The 24212-nt window shown below is 35.8% G+C and overlaps 1 protein-coding gene across 1 annotated transcript in view; it reads left to right on the top strand.

The window, feature by feature from the left end:
* Atg2 (Autophagy-related 2) overlaps window positions 1-24212 on the top strand; it is a 616887-nt gene that overhangs the window by 160489 nt on the left and 432186 nt on the right. The window contains exons 12-14 of the mRNA XM_090407292.1: window positions 4495-4654; window positions 19513-19620; window positions 22241-22405. Coding sequence (XP_090263418.1) covers window positions 4495-4654; window positions 19513-19620; window positions 22241-22405 — 433 coding nt within the window. The remainder of the gene's footprint in view (window positions 1-4494; window positions 4655-19512; window positions 19621-22240; window positions 22406-24212) is intronic.

Here is a 24212-nt window from a genome sequence, read left to right as displayed (position 1 = left end):
ATATAGTGAATGTGTTTAAGATATTATGGAATTCGGTTGAAGGGAATTAGCATTTCAACTCAACTGTTGAAATGTTAATTTGTCTTTGGTTCGCACGATCTTTTGTTAATATCACACAATCATGTGCAGTTCTTCGCTGCTCTACGTATCTCAAGTCTTGTAAATGACTGGTAATTTTTGCTTGAAATAATGGGAAAGAAGATGATGCTATTTAGGTAGATGACTTTGACAATGCACACAAAGAAACTGTTCTCGATGCCAAAAGTAGTGATAGCGAGTAGGAGCTTCTTGGTAAGTCGTACCATTTTCACTTTTTTCTGAAAACTTTAGTTTCCGAGAATTCCCGCTCATATCTCGCAACATGATTTCTTAGCTTTAATTTTGGGAAAAAAGTTTATTATATTCAAGTAAATACAGTATTGTTTTTTAGCTTTCAAATTCTTACATATGGATCATTGATTAAAGATTGGATTTATAAAACCCCCAAAAGAGAGCAGTATAGCAAATATAATTAGCTGTAAGCAACAAGAAAATGTTGATATTACATCTGGATCAAATGAAATTGATAAGAACATCTCTAGAGAACCAAAATTTAAAAATAAATCATATATTTGTTACATGAACATATAAATTCAAATAAAATAAATATTTAATTTTAATTAAATTTTAAATTAATTTATTAATTTTTGAATTTATGAATTAGTGAATTTATTTTTTAATTAATTAATTAGGGGTACTTGGTAATAATGAAAATTTAAGAAGGGTACGCTGATATCTGAAGTTTGAGAAACACTGCCTTACAGGACCAGGAAACATAACCTAAAGTTTGGCTGAGATATGTCAACGACATATTCATTGTTTGGCTCAACTCTACTATAAGAATTTAATTTTAATTTATTTTGGAATTGGAAGCCAATAGGTAGTTACTGTTTTAGACACATAGAAGTATTCAAGCAGAACACACTCAATTTCTCACTTCACGGGAAGCCAACAAACACTGGATGTTACTTGCATGCCACTTCCCATCACTTTTCAGTATAAAAAAACAATCATTATTCATGCTCTACACGATAGAGCTTTCAAAAATTCCCACTAATATAGATAAAAGAGACTAAGAGCTTGATTTTCTCAGTACATCCTGCCAAAGAATGGTAACAGCAGCTGATGGGTCAGAAAAATTCTCTATCAACCTCTCAGACATCCAGGTGAACATGAAGCACAAAAGGGATTCTGCTTTATATACAGTCAGTCACAGATAAGATATCAAGGCCACTACAATAACAGAGTAGAAAGGTTGCCTTCTAGCCACTCAACAAGATCTCTGGTCTTCTGAAATCTCCAAAACCTCCCCATCCACCACTTGAAAACCTTGTGTCTACAAGATCATCTGTACCTGTGGGTTGTGCTACATTACACAGACAGACATGCAGGTCGAGAGATGCACAAGTCTAAACACATCAAGGATGTGGAGAATGAAAGAAAATAGAAATCAGGACTGACAGCATATGCAACAAAAATTAAACATAAAGTACTATGGTAACAAGTTGAAATGTTTCACATAGATTACAGATTTTTCTCAAGAGTGTCAGGGAGTTTGCTGAAATGATAAAACATCCTCAACAGTGCAACATGAAACAAGAGATATATTATCAAATCTGGTCTTTTCACATTAAACACAATATGCACACAGTTGCCAGTCTGAGGCAGTAAACTTGTTCTGTATTTATTCATAAGTATAACATCATCTGCATAAAGTATAATCGAGATTAACATCTTTAATTTTGATATCAGTTTTAATGCCATTTCCCTTCATAATGTGATCATATAGATGATAAATAACAGTGGCAGATACTGAGCATTCTTGTTCAGATGATTTTACACTATCTTTTTTACCTCTTTCAATTTTTACTGCTAACTTAAATCTAAATTTTAAATAGAGCTATAATAACAATACTCATATGGCGTTCCCCCCCTTTCTTTCCCGTCCCTTTTGGTGGGGTTTGAGCCCTCCTATTGAGGGATTTAGTATATATATTTTTATGACTGTAGATCCACGTGTGTTCACGGGGCCAGTTTGCCTGTTCTGAGGGACAAAAACGAGTTTCCAGGTGGAAAAACTCTACTCCCCCATACAAGACCGGCTAACTCACCTTTAGTTGAAAGAGACCAGATAAGGTTCCTCATGTCATAGACGAGAAACAAAGCCCTTTCTGACCAAAGGGCTTTGTTTATACTGACTGAGCTATAGAGGCTCTAATAGAGCTATGACTTAAATATATGTATTGTTTGCTATAATGTTTTGTTTACACCATATAATTGTAGCATTTTGAACAGTTTTCTCTTGGTTCCATGTTATAAACCTTTTCCAGATCTATAAAACCTAAATACAGATCCTTGCTATATTCATAATAATTTCTCAACTATTTCTCTTAAAATCTGATCCTGAAAACCTCTATTGGCCGAATATTCTTAGTAACACTTCTGTTGTCATTTAGCATTTTGCAAAATAATTGCTAATTACTGTTTATTAATCCTAGATAAAAAAAGCAAAGATTTTTTGGCGATGGAGGAGTGCCTTTTATAACAGCTAAGCTAAAAAGAAAATTAAATGAAGTTAATTTAATTTAAAACTTCATTTTCTTTTAGCCTAGCTGTTATAAAAGGTACTGCTCCATTGGCAAAAGCTTTGCTTTTTGCAATGGTTCAGTACATTATAAGCAGAAAATTATAATTACATAATGATTAAAAGTAATTTCTGAAATATTGATTATAAAATGTTTAGAAATGTAAATAGGCATTAAAAAAAAATTAATGCAATGAAACACTTACAATAGATGTTTAATTGATGAAAATTTTTGTCTAATTATCAAAAAGCATCTTCAGTATTAATTTAAAAAATTAAACAAGGCCACGAGTAAAATATATGAAGAATCAACAATGAGAACGTGTCAGCTACATGTGAATAAAGTAGAGTAGCATGCTCCAGAATGCTCTGAACTCCTAACGACGTATTTATCTTGTTTTTTTTTTAAAAATTAACTAGGGTGAGCTGAATGAAGAAGATGGGGGGGGGGAGTAACTTAACCCATCAGATTGGAATGATGTAGTAGAATGGTTTTACAGCTTTCTTTATATGGCCACTGCATGAGCAAATGTACTTTATATAGGATTTTTTTCCAAAGAATTCTCTGTTGAGGAGATGACATGTTTGGTAAGCAAAGATTATTCTGGTGCATAGAATTTAAGGTCTAGATGTTATCATGATGAACAACTGTATATCTGCTGGTATTGGCCAAAGATGTATTATAGATCACCAAAAGTATAGGGAATTTGGACAGTAGGGTAGGTCAAAAGGGAGGTCTGTTCTTTGTGGAGCCTAGAAAAGGAATAAGTATTAATTTGGTCCTGGTGTTCACTCTGATACCAGGACTTAAGTGGAAGAATAAACATGCCTAGTAAGGAAACCTTTTTCTTAATTTTTAGTTTGTAGAGTAAGTTGTATATGAACAGCAGAGATTTTTGTAAGAAATCCTGAAGTTCAGATATGGAACTTTACCAAACCTTAAAGATATCATCAATGTATCTGTACTATACTGAAGTTCTAGGATTTATGTTACAGTTGCCATTTGAAACATTCCATAAAATAATTCATGAGAGCAGGAGAAATATGTATTTTATCATTAACCTTGTGTTTAACCAAAACATATTCACAATGATAATAAATTCTGTAACCAGAACATTTTTGACTATTCAAAGTGTTATCTGTCTGGCAACTCTTATCTCAGATCCTATATAAATTTTTTTATATTTCACTAAATGAAATTTGCCTTGAAAATGATAAAAGGTCTGGTCTCCTCGTTTCCATTGTGATTCTGATATATTGGAGAGAGAGCGAGAGTGCAAAGGAGAGTGTTAAAAATGATATCAGATTGAGAATTTGTAGACTGCAGACACTAGCAAACAGCAGAAAGAGGGGGTGGGGTATGATTGAGACTTACAGACTTCTGAAAGGGTCATACAGGATTTCAATTGATGGAATTTTTCAATTTATGGAAGGTGGGGAAAGGACTAGAGGGTATCCTTGGAAGCTGAGAATGAAGGTTGCTAAGAAGTGGGTGAAGGCTAGATTTTTCTCTCGTAGGATGGTGCATGATTGGAATGGATTGCTATTGGATATTGTGAGTGCAAGCAGTGTGAATGAATTCAAGAATGAGTCTCTGACTCCCAGCAGGTCTCTCTTAATAATAATAATAATAATAATTAGCTGTATTTGACATTTTCAAAATATTTTGGAAATTCTACTTTAAAATATGAAATTCATTTTTTCCTATCACATTTTTACCTTACTGTAGTATTGCTTTAATCTTGCACAATTGAGATTTTGTGTATGATGATGCAGTTGTGTATATTGTTTTGAAAAATATTCATTTTGAAATTATTAAAAAGAACATTTAGCTTTTATGTGCAAGATTTTAACTGATGAAACATTTACAGGCTAACAGCATATCCTGTAACACTGGAAGGAAGTATAAAGTCTTGCCATTCACAGTGGCATCTAGTAAATTCTGTTACCATTGCAGGACTGGAATTACTGGAATGTCTCTTTGATGCAACTACTGGAAAAGATGAGCCCTTAATTCCTCACTATACTGAAGTAAGTTGGTGCACTTTTTAATATTGTAACAATTCCAATTATTTATGAAAGTTTATATTGTTACCTGAATTTCTGTTTTATACTTGTTTTAAGATAAACTACAGAAAGAATCCAGAACTTTTTGCCTTATAGCTTTCAAGACAGCTCATTTATGAATAATGACTAGATATTGTTTGGAACTTTAACATATTAGTAAATTATAATAGACAAGAAGTTATATTTTTGTCTATTATCAATGTTGAATTGATACATTTTCCATACATAAGTAATAAAATGCATATTATTAAAATACTCTGAGTCAAAAATTGTTATATTTTTTCCACTTCATTACAAAATGTAAATTATAATAGACAAGAAATTATGTTCTTGTTTTGATCCTTTGACCAAAGCATAAGCAAACAAAGTTTACATGTAAATTATCTTTATAATCAGACAACTTGTACATACAAGCTCTTGAATTTATGTCAATTAGCTCAGGATCACATAATTTCCTGCATATTTCTTTTTAGATGTATATTTCTCTGCATTGTGAGAAGAGTCACTATCCAGATCAGTTTATATATTTTCAATGCAGAAGTCCTATTTTCCATATATGATTTTGCATTGATTTAACCTTAGTATCTTCTTGGATATTGTTCCCACTGATGAGATTGAAATTAGGCTATGTAGGGAATCCTTTCCATAATGCATAGCATTATTCACATTCCCAAAAGGGAATGCGTTGTGCATTATGGGATACATAAGTAATGGATATGAAGTTAGCAGTCTCTACATATAGTAACCCAGTTGTGAAGGTATTTAACATGCTAACTTTGGTTACTTACACATAGGTAAAGGATTAAAACAATAATATAATTTCATGTTTAACTACTACTAACACTCCAAGATCCCTAGCCTCATCAGTTTCTTCAAGCATAATCCCACCAATATAATACGACATTGATATCTAATCATGCCGAAGTGCATGTTAGTTATTAATTTGATTATTGTATGTATCTTGATATAGTTAGTGTCCATGTGTGTGTGTGTTTGAAACATCAAGTATTTTTTTTTTTTATTTTTAATTTAAAATAAATTGTTCGAGCATTGTAGTTTGTCTCCATAATTCTACGCAATGAAGGATCAAAATAGGAATTATGTGTATTTCCGAGTATAGAATTTAAAAATAGAACTTGATCATATGAGAACACACACAATCCAGGATCCTAACTCTAATATAACACTCTTGTTAAATTATGGATTAGGCCAGCACTTTGCTGTATTAAAATTATCTATGAATTTGTTTGCTGATGATGTTATAAATAGAATATAGCTGTGATGTAGTTTTTTTTTTCCTACTAGAGGTCAGTCCGGTAGAATAACAGTTGATCAAATTATTGTCACTTTGGTTTATTGTTTGAAATGTAATATAGCTTGTCTTTGTATGCATATATATGTGTGTGTGTGTATATACTCCAGATGATAACCTTAATATGAAGGTCGACACATTGGGAAATTAATTATTCCTGACACAGTTGTAGTCTCCATAATTTTACTGAAATGAGTTAATAAGAATGTAATCAATTTGGTGCCTTGTTCTGTCTCCAGGTGGCCTCCAGATGTATAGTCTCTGTTTTGTGTTACTCAAAGACAATGTTAATAATCATAAGTTCTCTTTCTATACAAAAGTCAATCAGTCTTTCATTGGGTGCCCAGTCCAGATCCCCAGACTGTCTTGTTGTGGTCTTCCATCCTTTTTCCAACTTTTGCATTGAAATCACACTTAATGATCAAAGTATATCTTTTTGGTATTGCATTTATGGCTAAATTCAGATCCCTATAGTAGAGGTCAGTGGTCTCTTTGTCTGCATCACTTGTATGGGCATAAATTTCTAAGAGTGTGATATTGATATTGGATTACAGTCAATCCTTAAGGAAATTATCCTATCATTGATAGGGTTGTAGCTCAACACTGATTTGCATATACGTTTTTTGACAATTATTGCTACTCCATTTCTGCTCATAGAATCGTGTCCAGCAAAATAAATGGTATTGCCTACATGTGATGTAAAGCATCCCTTATTTTTCCAGTGTGTTTCTGTGATTCCTAGTCGATGTTTAGTGTTTTCATTTCATTTTGCTATGTCCTGTTTGCCTGTATATAGTAATAATCCTTGTACATTCCATTCCAAGTATCAATACTTGAAATTTTCCTGACTGAGAAAGATAATCAGTTTTTTTGAATGTCATAGGTTCTCAGCAAGTGTCAAGATTGGAAGTGCACATTCCTTTCCCTCTCTGTGCCCAGAGGCACCACTTTTTGTTTGCCAGGCTGGTAGCCTCCCCACTGTATCATCATTCTTCATTGTGGCTGTGGTTGTCATGGGAGGATTGTAGAGTGGTTCCTACCACAGAACCATCGCCAATAACACTGATTCAGCCATGCCAAATAGCTGTCTGGACATGAGCCCTTTGGTGATATTGCATATCTTGAGCCTTATGCCGCTGGAATGTGCTGTTGTCCACTTTCAGGGTATCTTGCTTAGTCTGACTCCTACCCAAATGAGCCTGACCAACTTGGGTGACCCTATTGGTTGCTAAGCAGCTGCTTGCATAGCTCCCTGGGTTGTCAGAACCCAAGTCCCCCCCCCAACACACACACACCTTGTCAAGGTGGAGATGATACCTTCGAGTTGGTTGGATAAGCTGGATATCTATAAAAACCAACCCAGAAAAGGAGCTCTTTTTGATGACATTTCTGATTACAGAAGGGGAAACATATAGCACATTAGTTCTAAGAGCAAAACAAGGGCTGGAAAAGCTGGTAGTCTCTTTATGTGTGTCATTTCAGATGCTTAGTAACTAAAGTGATTTCCCACCATCATATGGGCCCTAAAAATCATATGCTACACCAAGATTCTTATAAGCATTTGTGCCACTGTTAAATTCAGAGCAGTGTTTTTTTCACTTTGCCAGCTAAAGGATAATAAAAAAATAAATAGCATAAAAAGTGGGGTTACAGAGATAGTAAGCTGGCACTTGTTTAATGAAGTAGACATTTGAATTAGAAAGATAATAAACATTAGTAAATAAAGTTGATTTTCAATATAGATAGCCCATGGATCAGAGGAATAGTAGATAGTTTGCAATAGTGAATTTTCTTTACATTCTTAATGCCATTGTTCATATCTGACTTTATTTGGGACCTTTTGGTAGTTGGTAATAGCAAGTCAGTCAAAAAATTTACTAGAATGTGGCTTCCTGAGGTAGCCTGTCTATTGAAATAGATGTTTAAAGCAAAAAAATAAATTGTAGCATAGACAAAATTAATACAACAAAAACAATTAATAAAACAAAACAAACATTTATTTAGCTGCTGATATCTTAAAGTACATACACGTGGACTAATGATCAAATAGCAAAAGCAATTCAAAATTGAATTGTTGTAGGATAGTAGGGATGAAACAGTCAGGTTTATATTGATTGTTTTTACTACTACTTGATTTTCAGTGTTGTGTAGCATGATAAGTTATTTATGCTTTGAATGTGCTGGTTTGAAATCCACTGATTATAATATTAATTACAATATTATAATACTAATATTGATAATATTAACCATGTTTTAATATTGCTCAACCTAAGATTTATAACTATCTATACCTAAGCATGTCTTCATTTGCTCAGAAAGTGCTTCCTGAGATAATGACATGTTTGCTTGTTTATTGAAATAGATGTAAGCTTTGAATTGAGCGAAAATTGAAACTTGGGTTAGTCATGAAGAATAAACTGTACTTTGGTTAGTCATGAAGAATAAACTTTCCTGACTTCCCCCAAGACCCTCCATGTAAGATATCTGTTAATAGTGGAGAGGGACCTTCTTGTGATTGTGCTGACCCTTTTCCTCCTTATTCCCCATACTATACCTTTCTTCCCTTTTTCTTAATTCTCCTGAGAATTCCAGATCACCATTTCTGGGTTTCAGCTCCTTGCTGCCATGTTTGTCATGCAGAATGGACTGTGGACATTCAGAAAGGGGATCCTGGCATGTCTTGCATTACTTCAGCCTCTGCTTCAACAGGGCAGTGTCCTGGGTAGTCTGACCAGGATCATTTAGCTAGTGTGCTTGTTTGCAGGAGTCAATGGTGTCACAGTAAGTCTTCTTCTCCTTTGTCCAGGGACAGGGCAAAGATTTGTTGTGGTGTCCATATGCCATTTGGGATAACCCTGGCATTACCCTCCTGAGCACAGTCATTGCTTGCTGGAGAGTGGGCATCCATATGTGGCTTCATGGTGGGCAGGGAGTCCTGGTGCTGAATCAAACTCCCTTTGAGAATGAATAATTTTGAACCTGTTGTTTATCAGCAGCCCTCAGCAAGTCTCAACCATCTGGAAACCACAGAAACATTACCTGTAAATAACATAATGAAGCAAAAACATCAGATGCAACAATAAACATACCAACCTTTTCAATAGTACACTTAACCAAGGAATGTCCACTTGGGAAAATGTCATCCCCATCCAGAAGGGTTTGGAAAGGTTGGCAGGATCTCCAAAATGAATTAGAAACTTCCATTCAAGAGACATTCTTGTAGAAACCAGAACTGAGACACAGTCAGAGCAACTCCTTTGTGCAACATCTGTTGAAAGACTACCAATGACATTTACCACTCTCAAGGAGCAATATCAGGGTGAGAGTTCTTAATGCACTGAACAAAGAGATCTGCTCTGAATTGAAAGATCAAGGAGTGACAGCTGTGAGGAGAGTACTCCTATATGGGGATGGTCACCCGATTCCCCCAGGAATGTCATTCTTCAACACACCTAAATCACTGACATCTTGTAAAGCAGGATATCTAAATTGCCTAGTTAGGTTCTACATCCCAAACCCTTTGCACTACTTTAAATGCCATGGCTATGATCATTCTCAGACTACCTGTTGGGGGGTCTGCCATCATGCCCAATATGGCAGTGAAGACTACAAGAACAAAGACTAAGACCAAAACACCAAATTGCCCTAATTATGAGGGAGATCACAGATTGTACTCTGGATCATGTCAAACGTGGAAGGAAGGAAGAAAGGAGATCCAAAAAAAACTGAGCAGAGCATCCTATGCTAAGAGACGAAGAGGCAGTATTCCACAAAAGTTGCAACATCCAGTGATATAAACCTCCCTTCTTACACTGAGAAGGAAACAGTAAGCTCTCCCTCTCTCTCTCTTAAACACAGGAATCAACACCTTCCATATGCCTACCTAACTGCCATCCAATTAACTGTCTGCTCACTTCCCATTAGAGTCAGGCCAGAGCCAGAAGAAATCTTCGATCCAATATACATCTTGATTGAAGTTTATTCACTTGGTTATGCTACCAATTATATATTTGGTTTAAACCTTTATCCAAGTGTAAGCAAACAAAGTTTGTGCCTGAAGTATTTTCACAACTGGGGCAACTCGTGGTAAAGGTGGTATAAGTTCTGATCAATTGCCTTAGTATCCCATAATGCAAAGCACATATCCTTATGGGTATGTATAACGCTATGCATTATGGAAAGGATCACTACCCAGACAGTTTTGACCTTTATTGAGGTCTCATAAGTGGGAGCCAGACCCAGAGGTGGTGATACTAAGGTGGAAGTAATGCAAAAGTCATATCACCATATACCAGTTGCCAAACATAATATGATATGATATGACTTTTGCATTACTTCCACCTTAGTATCACCACCTCTGGGTCTGGCTCCTACTGACAAAACCTCAATAAAGGTCAAAACCAGTCTGGGTAGTGACCCTTTCCATAATGCATAGCATTATATATACACATCAGGATATGTGCTTTGCATTATGGGATACTAAGGCAAGTGATCAGAACGTATAGTTCTGAGAAGAGATTGGCCTTAAGATCCAAAGAAAATCCTTAGGAATTTTTTAGCTGTTTGGCCAGTAGGAGAAGAAATGATTGTGGAAGAATGACATTGTGGGATAAAAATGGGAATAGAGTGATTGATGCAAAGGACATAGTGAAATTGTTCAATGAACACTTTATTGGAGTATTTCATCCTGGAGGAGTAAATTTTAATACTAGAGGGATAGGGCAGGTTCAAGGTTTATAGGTGCAAGAGGAGAGTGTGTTCCAAATACTGAGTACTCTGGATACCAGTAAAGTTGTGGGACTGGATGGTATTTCACGAGTTTTGAGAGAATGTGCTAAAGAACTGACAATTCCTTTGACCTAGCTTTTCAATGAAAGTCTGGCTACGGGAAAGGTACACAGGGAAGGGAAGGAAGGTAAGATAGTGCCATTGCATAAGGGCGGTAGCAGACTGGAAGTGTCTAATTATAGGCCAGTTTGTGTGTCATCAGTAGTAGTTAAGATCTTGGAGAAATTAGTGAGGGACTATATACAGCATTGGGCAGATGAGAGTAATGTTATCTGTGAGAGTCAACATGGATTTATTAAGGGGCATGCTTGTTTTAGTAATATGCTAGCCTTTTATAATAAAGTTACAAGAGCAGTAGATGAGGAAAAGGCATTTGACAGGGTGCCACATAGTAAGCTGATATTTAAGTTGCAGCACATGGGTTTGAATGTCAGGTTGTCAACTGGATTCAGGATTGGCTGTCCGATATGTATCAGAGAGTTGTATGATAGGGCAGTTTCAAGGAGGCAGAAGGTTACAAGTGGGATCCCACAAGGCTCAGTACTGAGACCTATATTGTTTAACCTTTATATCAATGACATTGTCAGTGGATTGCATAGGGATATTCAGTTGTTTGCAGATGATGTGAAGCTGTTAAGGGTTGTTATTATTATTAGTAATAGTGCAGATGTGGTAGCTCTGCAAGAGGATTTGAATAAGCTAGACAGATGGGCAAATGAATGGGTGGTGTCAGTTTAATGCAGCAAAATGTAAGGTTTTGAGGTTTGGTGCACTTCATACTCTATTGGAGGAGTTGTACTGGAGGGAGCAGGGGAGACAAGAGATCTGGGGTTGATGATTGATAGAAACCTGAAATTCAGGGGATATATTGCAAAGGTGGTGAAGGTAACACAGAGGATTGCTGCAATACTGAGAAGGATACTGACCTGCATAGATAAGAATTATCATTCCATTGTACAGGGTGTTCGGGATAAATTTGACATATTTATAATTAATTATATTTTTCCGTAAGTTACATGTATTAACACACACTTCTCTTCATTTAAAAGTTTGGACCCTTCTTCATTCATATACAAGATGTCAGAAAGGATGGATAGCTGGAACCCACCTGAATCATGGAAGAGAATAACTTGTATCATGATGATTCGTGCCCGCCATCAAAATAAGGATATTACGACTGCTGCCCAATGCTCCCTGAATACAGTAAAAACAATCAGGCATGAACTAGAGACTTGCAATGGTGACTACGAGGATGTAGCAAGAAGAAAGATCCCTAGAAGACGATCTGATTGCGTTCGTACAGCAGAATTCCTCGCAAATCTGCAGGAACAGGTGTTGAAGAACCCTGGCATTGGAATTCGGGCTTTGTTCGTGGAGTTGCTAACTGTAGTCAAGCCCTGGATAACAAAGGTAGCCAATGGTAGGCCGTATGTATGGCAGCAGGATTCGGCCCCTTGCCACACCTCTGGGAAAAGTCAAAAATGGTTGTCTGAAAATTTCTACGACTTCACCAGTCCAAATGTTTGGCCTCCAAACTCCCCAGACCTTAACCCCATGGATTATTTTGTATGGGGCGCAGTTGAAAAAGACACCAATCGCACTTCCAGTAATACAAAAGCCCAGTTAATGGATAAAATTAAAACAGTTTTTGCGGCCCTTCCCAGGGAGACTGTAGCATCAGCTTGTTCGAGGTTCCGAAGCAGAATTGAAGCTGTGATCGATGCTAATGGTGGTTATTTTGAGTAAATCTTGTTGATAGTATTGTAATTAACTCTGCCTGTAATGTTTTTTTGTCAATTCATTAAATTTAATAGATACAAAGAAGATTTTCTTTTTCCTTACAAAACTGTCAAATTTATCCCGAACACCCTGTATAAGACCCTGATCAGACCACACTTAGACTATTGTTCTCAGATTTGGTCCCCAGAATTTGAAGGGGATAAATAACTGTGGAAGAGGTATAGAGGCAGATTACAAAGATGATTTCAAGATTGTTCAATGTTAGTTATGAGGATTGGCTGAGGGAATGTGGACTGCAGAATTTGGTAGATAGAAGAAGGATAGGTGATATGATTGAGACTTTTAAAGTGTTGAGAGGTGGTTACAGAGTTGACACTGGGGAGTTCTTTCGCTTGGTTGAACAGCAGGGAAGGAGTGATGAAAAGGGGCCATCCCTAGAAGTTACAAAAGTAAGCTGTGAGCAAGAGGGTGAGGAGTGGTTTCTTTGCATGGAGGGTGACTGAACCATGGAATGTATTTCCTGATAGAGTGGTGAGAGCAAGAACAGTCAATGACTTTAAGGAGTGGTATGATAGACTTTGTGTTTCCTAGGAGGGACCTCCCATGATGAGTCTTGATAGACTTTGTGTTTTTCCTAGGCAGGACCTCTCGCGGTTAGTCTTTTGACTCCATGGAGGCCTGATTAATAATAATAAAAATAATTATACCACCTTTATCACGAGTTTCCCCATTGTAAAAATACTTCAGGCGTAAACTTTGTTTGCTTACACTTGGATAAAGGATTAAACCAAATATATAATTGGTAGCATACCCAAGTGAAAAAACTTCAATCAGCTATCTCTTATCCAGAGAATTTTAATAATAAGGTGTTAACACCTTTTGGCAACTGGTATATGGTGATGTGACTTCTGCATTACTTCCTCCTTAGTATCACCACCTCTGGGTCTGGCTCCCACTTATGAGACCTCAATAAAGGTTGAAACTGTCTGGGTAGTGACCCTTTCCGTAATGTATAGCATTATATATACCCATAAAGATATGTGCTTTGCATTAATGGATACCAAGGCAAGTGATCAGAACTTATACAACCTTTACCACGAGTTGCCCCAGTTGTGAAAATACTTAAGGTGCAAACTTTGTTTGCTTACACTTGGATAAAGGATTAACCCAAATATATAATTGGCAATATACATCTTCTCTAACAAGAGCATCGAAGTATCAGATAAAATCTGTAAAATGAAAGGCAAGTATAAAAATAGTCATATACAATTATGAATCTTTTTACAATTGTTCTTCTATGTTAGTATTTTATTAGTTTTGATTTCATAACCACATATAATCAGCACTTGCAGTGTACCTTATATTGATATTCGTGTTAAAATGAAATGTAAAGTATGTGAGATTTATTGTACTTTAAATTATGTATTTAGTTTAATCCTTTATCCAAGTGTAAGCAAACAAAGTTTGCACCTGAAATATCTTCAGGACTGGGGCAACTCGTGGCAAAGGTGGACAAAGCTCCACATCACTTACCTTAGTATCCCATAATGCAAAGCACATCTCCTTGCAGAGACCCAGACCAGTTTCGACCTTAATTGAGGTCTCTTCAGTGGGAGCCAGACTCAGAGGTGATAGTTGCCCCAGCCCTGAAGATACTTCAGGTACAAACTTTGTTTGCTTACACTTGGATAATGGATTAATCTAAATACATAATTTATAGTCTAACCAAGTGGGGAAAAAAACTTCCAATATTTATTGTACTTATTGGTGGATATCTGATAGTTACAGTGATTTCAATGGTTTTATGTTGTAATTGATAATTCTTAAGTGTCTTGTGATATCTGTCATTCATTGTCAAGCCATTCTTTTTTTCCAACAATAATAATGCATCAGCAATTACTAGCTTCTTGACTGCCACTTAGTGGAACCAGGGCATATGCTAACTGAGGAGATGGATGGGTGGGTGATTGACAGAGAGAGAGATAGAGAGAGAGAGAGCATTCAGCTGGGGTAATGGAATAAAACAAGTAGAGAAAGAATGGAAGTTTGAGAACGCAGACCAGAGAATTTTTTTTTTGTAAAGAAAATTTTAAAAACTGGACATTCCGAATATATTATATTAATAGAGGATTCTGAAAAGGGGAATCCTTTGAGTCGAAAAGTGAGACTTTTAACAAGTAAACAGTAAATTCAAGGAGATAAGTAAACATTCTATTTCAATATTCGAAGACACACTAAATGAGAAATTTTGTATTCTGTCTCAAGGACCCAGGTGATATTAATTATTTTATTAGAACAAGTGATGGAATTAGTGAAATCTGAAATTGTAAAGTGGTTTAATGAAGAGGTTGTACTTTGATACAATCTTTATAAAGTAGTAAAAGAAACTGTTTTTCTCTGGTATAGAAAATATATGCTAAATAAACACTGCCCAGACAAATCGGCCTTGAGAACACATGCAATTTACACATAAAAATGCTAGTGATGGTGGTGGGCAGTAGATGGCATTGGCGTAGATGATGTTGGTGGTAGTTGCAGGTTGCTGTAGGAGGGTAGTCTGAAAAGTTCTTGTCCTTGACCATAGATGGCAACACTAGCGGCAAGATTTTTTTTTCTAAGTTGGTACATCTGTCATAAGCATCCATGTGAAATTGCTTTAGACAGCTATTTCTATCAAGTAGTTTGTTTTATACAGCTGTCTAAAGAAAAAGCGTTGTCTGCATCCCTTGAAATGGAAAAAATTGAAAATTATTTGTAAAATAAGGTTTAATGCCAAGAAATTCATTCAAAGTTCATAAAAGTTTATGGGCACTCTTCTCCTTTGTTTTCGACAATTAAGAAATGGGCTGCCGAGTTTAAATGTGGCCGTACCAGCCTTGAAGATGATCCACGTGAAGGACGGCTATAAAGTGTAACAATACCAGAGATCATTGATCGAGTGCATGATATTGGATGACCGGCAAGTCAAAGTTTGTGAAATTGCTGAGACTATAGGCATTTCAAAAGAACGTGTAGGATATATTTTACATGAAGAATTGCAAATGAAAAAGCTTTGCACAAGATGAGTGCCACGCCTGTTCACAGCTGATCAAAAATGCACTTGCATGAAAATCTCTGAACAGTGCTTGGAACGTTTTAACAAGAATAAAACTGATTTTGTGCATCGATTTATTACTATGGATGAGACTTGGATTTACTGTTACACACCAGAATCCAAACAGCAGTCAAAACACTGGACAGAAGCTGGTTGTTCAGCACCAAAGAAGACAAAGTTGATTCCATCAGCAGGAAAGGTCATGGCATCAGTGTTTTGGGATGCTAAAGGCATTTTTTTATTAATTATCTTGAAAAGGGTAGAACAATAACCAGGGAATATTCTGATCTTTTAACCTGACTAGACGAAAAAATTTGTGACAAAAGACCTGGTTTGCAGAGGAAAAAATCATCTTTCATCAGGACAATGCACCTGCCCACAAAAGTGTTTTGGCAATGGGAAAATTAAGGGATCTGCACAATGAATTGTTGGAACATCCACTCTATTCCCCAAATTTGGCTCCCTCTGACTTCGATCTCTTCCCAAAACTAAAACTCTTCCTCACTGGTCAGCATTTTTATTTGAATCAAGAGGTGATTGCAGCTGTAGAGGGATATTTTGCAGACCTTAGTACTGAGAACCACTATAGGGATGAGATAATGTCGCTGGAGCATCACTGAAATAAACGTATTAGTCTTAAGGGAGATTATGTTGAAAAATAAAAATAATTTTGAAATTATAAATTTATTTTGTCATTGTTAGGTCAAGAACTTTTGAAACCACCCTCATAGTTGGTGGATTAAGTGGTGGAGATGAAAAGTTGTAGAGTAGGTGCCCTCCCTCGATGAGTTTGAACTCCTTAAAGGTCTCGCATAATAATAATATAGTTTTATTTAGTTTCATTAAATGTATATTTTTTTTATTTGGTTTCGAGTCATTATTTCCTGGATTCTAAAAAAAAAAAAAAAAAGCGTTAAAAGCAATGACTTTTAACTTTTTTGGATTGATTGGATTATTGGATTGAACTCTTGTATATTTGCTTAATACTCAGTGTAAAATAAAAAAAAAAAACTAAAAAAAAAAAAAACTCTTTACAGAGATAATATAATTGGCTCAGTTGACAGGATTATTAACATAATTGGAGCAGCTTACATGAAAATTAATATGGATACACCACCCACCAGCTCTCCATTCTCAAAGCTAATTGCACAGTTGCCAATACAGCATCAATTGCAAACACACTTGAGGAGATTTTTTTTGGTTAAACATCAACAATATCTCCTTATCCCAGTGTTTCTTGTCCAAAAAATGTAAAATGGAAAAACACCACATTCTATTTTCTTCTAGCAGTACTGAAGAATATAATAGACTGTTCACAAAAGAAGAAATGAAAGCTGCTTTTATTAAATGTCACATCCATTAGATAACATCCATTCTGAGATGAGTAAACATCTGTTGCTATCAATCATGGATCAATTGTAGAAATTCCTGCTTTTCAACAGGAATTTCTTTCTTGGTAAAAGGCTATTATTATTATTATTGCCTTTACTAAGCCAGGGAAGGATCAAAAATTCCCAATAAGCTGTTGTCTAATTGCTCTGAACAATTGCTTGTTCAAGATTCTGGGGGAAAAATGGCTCTTGTCTTTTATAGTTTTTTTTTTTTTCCAGAACACAATCTAGCTTCTGAAAATATTCTAAAACTGATGAACTAGTCCAGCTGAAAGCATCTATTAGAGATGGCTTCCTGAAATGCGTTATTTATTTGATACGGAAAAAGCATACAACACTGCTTGGAGATTTGGAATAATGAAGGACTTACACAGTTTTGGTTTCTGAGGGAATCCCCCTCTTTTTAGCAAGAACTCTGTATCCAATTGAATCTTCTGAGTCCAAAAGGGAACCACTCTAATAAATTTAGTTTAATCCATTATTCAAGTGTAAGCAAGGAACCACTCTGTCCTCACCATATACTCAAGAGTAGGGAGTCTCACCGGGTTCAGTTTTAAGTGTTGCATTTTTATAATGTGGTTTAACTTGATGACTGAACAATTTCCCTAACTATAAGTAATGTGCACTGTGTTGATGATTTTAATATCTTATGTCATTCATGTATTATGCAGGTCATAGAAAGAGAGCATTCTTTCTGAATTAGCACTTGTAAATGGGTTCAGATTTTCCCAGTAGAAGATAGTTTGTGTGCATTTTTGCCACAGACATGGTCTTCATCTCTACCCAGAACTTGGAATAGGATAAAATCTAATCCCAGAAGCCATGTTCTTGGGGCTAATAAGTGCCATAAAGAACGAACATCCTTTGCAACCTGTCTTCCACCTCCTGGAGTGCTGACAGATGTTCTTTGCTTCAATTGTACAGGACACCAATTAGATCAACTTGATTATGGGTTCAAAGTCTATGCTTCTGCCAGAGAGAGAGAGAGTATCCTGTGATGATTGGACCCTATTCACCATCAAGCTATAAGAAGTGCAACTGGAGCATTTCAAACTTCACTGTTATATAGTCTTGTATATCAAAGTAATTGAGCCTTCTTTGACAACAACTGTCTGTTAAATTCTAAGAAAATAAAACCCCTGCCAGACCATTCCACATGGCCAACTATTTTTTGTCCATGGTTCGAGAGAATCTATATAACATCAATCAGACTGCCATATGATTCTTTGTTTTGTGAATGAAAGCTCTCTTACAAGTTCTAGATATTGGGGTAGACAACGTTGCACATAGGGCACTAAATTACATTACTGCTATGACATTCATATATTGCATCTTTCTCTCTGCATACTACTCAAATTTTCCACCCTTCCTGTTGTCTTACCAGTAGCTCTTTCAACTTCATTGAATCAAATACTCTGATTTTGTGCATGTTTATGCTGATGATAAAAATCTTCTGTTGTCTTCCCAAAAAGCATAGTATCTGATGAAATCCCATTAGAATTATAACTATTTTACTTTTGAGCTGTATGCAATAAAGCTTGCTTTAAAGTACATAATATTTCATTGCTATCAGAAGTGCATAACATATTCAGATTCACGACATTCTCTATAGGCAAAAAGATGTCTAGAATTGCAGAAACTTCCGGAGCCCTCTTGAATCCAACATGTTCTATCAGTTATGTAATCTACACTTCAATGTGCGATCGCAAGGGAAACAAGACTGTAAATACTGCAGCTAAGTAGTTCATTTCTCAAGCTTCCACCATCTACATCCCATACACCAATTACTGGGATCATTAGACACAAACTTTTATCTTAGTGGCAGTCATCATGTGATAGAGATCAATAGTAAGCTCTCTCTCTCTATTAAATCAAGCACAAAATTAAATTGTGGCAGTCTAGTCTGTGCAGTGGCTGTAAATAGGAAGTTGTTTTTGCTCAGCTCCATATAGGTCATAGTCATCTTACACACTCCTTCCTATTGGTAATAGTATGCCTGTGTGTGAGTTGTGCAATGTTCGACTAACCATCATTCGTATTTTAATCGATTACTCTCATTTCATCACTGAGCACAGTCACTATTTAAGTCACATTCATAATCTGTCTTTGCCTTATGCACTCGGGCAGATTTTATCAGATTCATCAAGTATTTTTCATAAAAATTTTTAATTTTTATCACCGTATATAAATTATGCACATTGTATTCATCAGTTATCATTTCAACCTACTGTTAAGCTACTGTTAGTTTATTTATGTGTTTTTATGAATTTTTACACTCATTTTTTGTACACTTGCTACATTTATTTTTCTTGACTGATTTTTATGTATATTTTTGTGCTCATTTTTGCCTCCCCCCCATACACACCATAACATATTGTACATGTTAAGGAAGGACAATGGTTTTATTTTACAGATAAACATTTTCATTTTAAAATCATTTTTTGTTATGTTACTGTCATCATTACTTGGTGTAAAAGATATTGTATCAATCTTTCAGATGCTTTCTTTTCAAAATGATAAATTAAAATCAGGTGGCACAAATGTGACCATGTGGAGTGAACCTTCTCTGAAACTTAAGTGCCAACAAATTAAACGTTTCTCACAGGTCAGTGTTTGTTCTGTTTGTTTTAATAAAATTTGATGATAAATTAACTACAACTGTCCCACAAGTTCATTGTATATTTTAATTTAACTGCCTAATCCCTGCAGGGAATGAAAAAGTATTAGACAAGTTTTTTTTTTTTTTATTTATACTAAATTTATATGGATTTCGTGCAGTAAAACTTTTTCTAGTGCTTAAAGGTCAAAGCCAGGTAACTGGGAGGAGACTCCGCTTAGACTTTCAAGGAATGCAGAGAGCCGATCAGGACTTCAGACCTAATGTCCAAGGATGGACTGGTAATTTGGGATTTAGCTAAGTCATATTCTTATTGGCTTAAACCATAATGTAAAATGATGGTACAACATGACAGAATTCTTGTTGGCTAGGGCACTACTCAGTTAACCTACCCTCCACACACCATAACATATTGTATATATTAAGGAAGGACAATGGTTGTGTTTTGTAGATAAACATTTTCATTTTAAAATAATTTTTTGCTATGTTACTGTCATCATTACTTGGTGTAAAAGATATTGTATCAATCTTTCTTTTCAAAATGATAAATTAAAATCAGTCTCTATTGTTTACCAGGACAAACAGTGAAAAGTCGGCTATTGGAACAAATCCCAACTCAACACCAGCAGAATTCTTATAGCAACAGAGTTCACGCTTAGAAATTAAGGTCACCAGGAACAATGACTTTGCCATCAGGGAATTTGGATTGTATGAAATGAAGCTTCATGGATAAAAAGCTAGAAGTCATAATGATTTTTGGAATTAGTGAAATGGTAGAGACAGCATTTGAATGAGACATAATAAAGTAGGTTAATCTTAAGTCAAATTCCACAAAAGTATCAATACCACCACCCTTGTAGTGGAGGGAATAATACAGGTGTAGTTTGGACTGTTAAGGTGAGCTGTGATAGTTGTGGCAGAGATTTGGAGTCCAGTTAAATCAGTATTTAACTGGGCTCCTACAGGTGATGATGAGAAGCATTTAGGTTTGTTTTTATACCACAAGTGCATGTTGGAGTGAATGTGGAAGAAATTTTTTTTGTAAGATTTAATTAATTAATTTATTATTATTATTTTTATTATTTTATTTTTTTTTACTGCAGCAACACTACAGTTATTTAGATTTTATTTCTAAATAAAATTCTACTAAATCTGTAAGTAAAGCAATTGTAAGGAGAAAAAGAGCAGGGGAACATACAGGTGAGCAGATACTCTTAGACATGTCTTCCCATATGGAGAGCATCTAGACTGTCATAATGTGGTCTCAGCAGTTTCCCTTTCATACCATTACACAACCTCAATCCAGGCATAATCCTGCAGCGTATGTGGCAGTGAGATCATACACCATACACCAGCTGATCAAGAAGCCTTCAAATCATGTCTGGTTTGGTTTTGTACACTATCTGGCAGCTAGCCTGCAGAACTGCTGTATCCTTAAAGATGAGAAAGGTATTGGATCTCTGTGATATGTTAGGCATAGCTTTGAATGGTATTACGGACACTGCATGTTGAATGACTGGTGTAGGCAAGGGAGAACACGATGTCTTTATGATGTGCAGAGCTGTTCTTGGTGTGTGTGTGGGGGGGGGGGGGGGGATTTGCTCACTCTGCAGGACTTGCAGGAAAAGAATGATTCTGGAGACCAGTTTTATCTTTGACATATATTATGGTCCATCTAAATATGAAGGAAGTGAAGGCATGAATGGGCAGAAATTGTGTTCAATAATCTCTTTCCAAGGTAGCCTAAGGTCAGATTGTTGTTTGAGCTCTAAGTGAGATTTCTGCATTTGTCCTTTCAAAGTTTAATTTGGATCTCCACCCTCCAACCTACCCTCAGAAAAGGAAACTTAAAGAAGGTTGCCCGGTTTACCAAGAGGAAAGCTGTCATCCAATATTTTAAAGAGGTCAAGGGTGTCATAGGATAGAGAGGAATATCGGATGTTCCGTTGAGTAATTGGCCAGTTTATGTTAGCTCATTGTTGTTAGAGGATACTTTAGCATTTCTTCCAGCTTGATTAGTCAAACTGGAGAAGTAAAACCAGTTTGGACTGCAGAAAATCAAGCTTTGACCATAATGAAATGTGGTCAAAGTAATTATCAAAATTTGAAGAGCAACTTTATCAAGGCCTATGAGGTGTATTGCTACTATATACATTTGTTGCACAATATTTGTGCATATCCCCTACCAATCATTGGACAAGCATACATCTTCAAAAAAAAAAAAAAAAAAAAGAAAAAACATTCCATACTTTAAAGTTGTCCAACATTAATGTTTATTTTTTCTTAATTTCTGGCTGTTCAAATGAATAAAATCTCTGTTCTTTAACTAAAACAGGCAGCATCCTATCCTACTCTAGACATGGATATTTGTGAATATTTGTTTGTTAGATGAATTTCATTGCCAAGGGGTGAGACCACTGCCCTGCTTACTAGAGCTTCATAAAATCTACATAAGATTTAACGTTTATTATACTTTATTATTAAAGTTTAATACACTCAATTCTGATCTTTATAGATTTCATTATATAAATCACTTTATTTAACAACCTAAAGAAAAAAGAGAACTATTAAATTTACATAGAAATATGATTTTTTTTTATGCATATAGATGAGAGGTGCTAATCGCTCTTGTAACAATTTTACTTTCAACTTGGGACCCTTTTATTCAGAAATTGATATTTCTGTCGTTGATCGTATACATTCCTTACTTCATCCACATCCTCTTTGTGCTGTTGTGGACAAGCATCAAGAGAAAATTAATTTAAATATTTGGGTAAGTTTTTTTATTTAAATTTATTATTTTCAGTTTCTGAATCTGAAAGTATTTCCTTTGATAGGCTGTCTAGATTAATATATATCGATGACTATATTTTTCATTGATGTAGTGATCTATAACTTCTTTTTGTGCCAGTAGGACTCTCTCTCTTACATGCACACACACTCACTGTTGAGAAACTTCACTTGTAGTCCATTCCGCAGTTTGTATGGTGATTTTGTGAAGACAGACTGCAATAAAGGTAGCATCCAGAGTGGAAAAAGGAAGCTTATTTTTATTTATTTTTTTGCTGAAGCACATTATGTTTATGTCACAAATGATTTGCAGCCCCAATGCACAGAAGCTTCTACAAGTCAGAGAGGTTGTTCCTGGAATCAACAAAAGCCTTAAAGCATACTCCAAACCTTAATAGGTATGGCTGTATAAATCTACCGAAGATTTTGGAGACAGTCATCCTAAGACCAAAATAATATTTATTATTTTTGTTTTATTTTATTTTATTTTTTTCAAACTTTCTAAACTATTATTTGGACTACTATTTTCAAAACTTTGAACTTTTTTTTTTTTTTAACCTAGGTGGCACCCTATTAGGACTTTAGTCTTGTGTTGCACGCTGCAATTACTTATACTAGCCCCACTGTTACACCAGATTGTAGTTGTCTTGCATTTGTAACAAACTTTGTGTTGTGTGCTCTGAAGATGCTGGATATAATACCAGCGAAATATTAGCTTTTAAGTTAATAAATAGTTATTTTCTTATCGATCTGTGTTCATATCAGTACCATTAAATCTATTACAACATGTCTGACGAAGACATAAGCCTATCCACGCATATAAGGTATGCGTGGATAGGCTATTTTCCCCTCTTTCCACCCCCGAGCGGGTGGAAAGAGGGGAAAATAGTTCCACTGCATAAAGGTGGTTCCAAGACTGCTGTAGTAAATTATCGACCGATTAGCATATCAGGAATCATTGTCAAGGTTTTAGAGAAAATAGTCAAGAGGAAAATACAAGATTGGATAGAAGAAAATGGGATACTGTATCGGGGACAGCATGGTTTTGTGAAGGGTAGGTCATGCCTCAGTAACTTGCTCACGTATTATAACACAGTGACGGCTGAACTGGATAAGGGTAATGGGTTTACGGTGATTCTACTGGACCTTGCCAAGGCCTTTGACAGGATTCCACATGGAATTCTAATCAGTAAATTGCAGCATATGGGAATGGACATAGGATTGGTGAGATGGATAGGAGGGTGGTTGACGGAGAGATATCAGAGAGTGGTTTACTCGGGAGTAGAGTCCACAAGACGGCCTGTGACTAGTGGTGTGCCACAAGGATCTGTTCTTGGACCACTGCTGTTTAATTTGTTCATAAATGATATAGGAAATGATCTGAGAGGAACAGTTCATTTGTTTGCGGATGATGCGAAGTTGGGTAGTGCAATAGTGAATGCAGATGACGTCAAAATTTTGCAGGATGATTTGGATAGATTGGAGGTCTGGGCTAAGGAGAATGGATGTCAGTTTAATGTGGCAAAATGTAAGGTTATGCATTTTGGGGTGAAAAGATTGGCGGCAGTTTACTGCATTGGTGGAACCGTGCTCCAGGAAATTGATGAGGCACGAGATTTAGGAGTGTTGGTAGATAAGGAATTGAAATTTAGGGGACACATTGCAAAAGTGACCAAAACAGCTCATCAAATCACTTGGTTGCTGAAGAATACGATGACAAGCAGAGACAAGCAGGTTATTGTTCCTCTGTATCGAGCCCTGATAAGACCCCATCTAGACTACTGTGCTCA

Source organism: Typopeltis vanoorti, chromosome 17 (assembly GCF_054136105.1).
Source record: "Typopeltis vanoorti isolate ZY-2024b chromosome 17, IOZ_Tvanoo_1.0, whole genome shotgun sequence".
Classification (NCBI taxonomy): Eukaryota; Metazoa; Arthropoda; class Arachnida; order Uropygi; family Thelyphonidae; genus Typopeltis; species Typopeltis vanoorti.
Note: the sequence above shows the minus strand (reverse complement) of the source record. Positions and strands in the feature narration are given on the sequence as shown.